At 39.5% G+C, this 2,029-nt stretch overlaps 1 protein-coding gene across 1 annotated transcript in view; it reads left to right on the top strand.

Annotated features, from left to right (window-relative positions):
* The first annotated feature begins 1,460 nt into the window (after positions 1-1,460).
* Positions 1,461-2,029, top strand: part of ERCC4 (excision repair cross-complementation group 4) — a 14,636-nt gene continuing 14,067 nt past the window's right edge. The window contains exon 1 of the mRNA XM_010003286.1: positions 1,461-1,700. Coding sequence (XP_010001588.1) covers positions 1,461-1,700 — 240 coding nt within the window. The remainder of the gene's footprint in view (positions 1,701-2,029) is intronic.

Genomic DNA, 2,029 nt, shown 5'->3' with positions numbered 1-2,029 from the left:
GTCTATGGAAATCATTAATAGATGCTTAAGTTTAATTCTGAGTTTACTGAAGACAAAGAACATCGAACACACTCGCTGTTATTTGTATGGCAATTACCCCTAAGGGTAATTGAAGGTGAAGAAGTCAGTAATTCCAGGGTCTCATCGTCTGTGCAGAGCCACCGTAGGATGACAGTGTACCTTTCCCTTACTAATGTTCCCTATCCATCAGACCAGTGCCCAAATCAGTTCTTTAACTGGAGTTCATTTTTAACTCAGCAAAAGCATGTCATGTTTAATTTTTACAATTGCTTCCTTGAAAAAGAATAATTAGGTTTTCCTTTATAGGGGAAATATTTTTTGACCTGTGAAGAATGGTCTGTATGTAGACTGCTGAAGAAAAATCTATTTCAGCCAATTACAAATTACAGAAAGTGTCCACCTCAGAACTAAATATTCTAAGAACATTAATATATGTAGCTCAAAGATGGCTTATAATACATTTCCAAATTATGGAAATTTTTTTTTTCAATTTCTGGTGTATATTTAAACCTAGATAGAAATACCAAGATTTCTATTTTTGCTCATTTTCATAGAAAGGAAGGTTGTTATCTAAAAAACCTAGACCACAAAACTATCATTAATTCAGTTTCACTTCAGCAGTCTTATCTTTTAACTGTAAACTCCAACAGGTCTTTGTTTCCACCGAAGGTACTATGTGGTGTATGACATAATGATACAAGATAACTCTAATAACAGGACTATGGGTGTTACCCTCTTAAGAATGATCAGCTAGTGAGTTTAGGAACTAGCATGTCGATAAATCTAATGAGATAATTAATCAAAATGTGAATAGAATTTGAAGAAAATATACATTATTTTATTTATTGTAAAGTTGGTTCTGTGGGAAATTACAAAATGTGACATTTTTTAGGACATTTCAAAGAAATTGGCCCAAGTCTTCATTGCTAACACAACTGAGGTTAAAACATTGCCTAGATCAGTCAGAGATGTTTCTCTGTAGATAATGGGGTCAATCAGACTAAAATTGAAACAGCAAACCAAGCCAAAGACACAATGAAACCCCACAGATTAGGAAAGCTCACCACAATATACAGCTAAAAATAATTTTTACTCTAATTGAAAGATAGGATAGAAGACAAAATAAAACGTTGATTTCTAAAAGTTTTACATAAATTATCTAAATATTGGCTTTCTTCTCACGGGGAGTCCTCCTCAGCTCTTTACAAGGTCATTAACCAAAGTTCATTAAGATGATGTATAAACAGTGTTACTAGTTTTCCAAGGCTGTTGCATTATACAAATGGGCAAATTAATGACTTAAGTCATTGTTTCTTGCATGTTTTTCTTCCCTAGTAATGATCAATAACTTGTCAAAATTAAAATAAATAAACATTTGTCAAAAAATATCTTAAAGAGGAGATTAATATTATTATTGATGATCCCAAGAATAACAAGTGATGCAAGTAATAATCCGACCTCCAAGAATTTGTTCTACTACACCTTTCATACGGTGTGACCACGTTGAAGTAAAGAGGCCAGGCAATGCCTTTTTAAGGCACGCAAATACAGGCCTGTCTTGGGGGGCTGATAACGGGCTGTGCCAGCTGCTTCTGAAAGCAGGTGTGAGGGGCCCCTCGCCCCGGCGGGAAGGAACTGCCCTCTCCGAGCTGACTGACCTCGGGACGCTAAAACATGAGGTACCAAAAAAATACCGACGTACTGAAAGCTCGTGAGGAACGCAGCTGAGGGTCAGCGCGGCTGGGCTTCGCTACTTGGAAAATGCAGGATATCAGTATCAAACAACAAGTAATTTGTAATGAAAAACGGAAAGAACAAACCTATTTTACGAGGAGAGGGATGCTGAGCTCCCAGGGATGTCTCAGGGCAGAGAACCCGTTTCCCACCTCACCCCGCGGCAGCCCCGCCTCAGGCGCCTCGCGCGCTGGGCGGGAAGCCCCACAGCACGCGGGGCTGGAGGACCGCGAGCGCGCGGCCGGCAGGGGGCGGTGCCTGCGCCGCGCACACC

The sequence above is a fragment of the Chaetura pelagica genome, unplaced genomic scaffold, assembly GCF_000747805.2.
Source record: "Chaetura pelagica isolate M959 unplaced genomic scaffold, ChaPel_1.0 scaffold138, whole genome shotgun sequence".
Lineage (NCBI taxonomy): Eukaryota > Metazoa > Chordata > Aves > Apodiformes > Apodidae > Chaetura > Chaetura pelagica.
The sequence above is the reverse complement of the archived record's forward strand: the minus strand, read 5'-3'. Positions and strand labels throughout refer to the sequence as shown.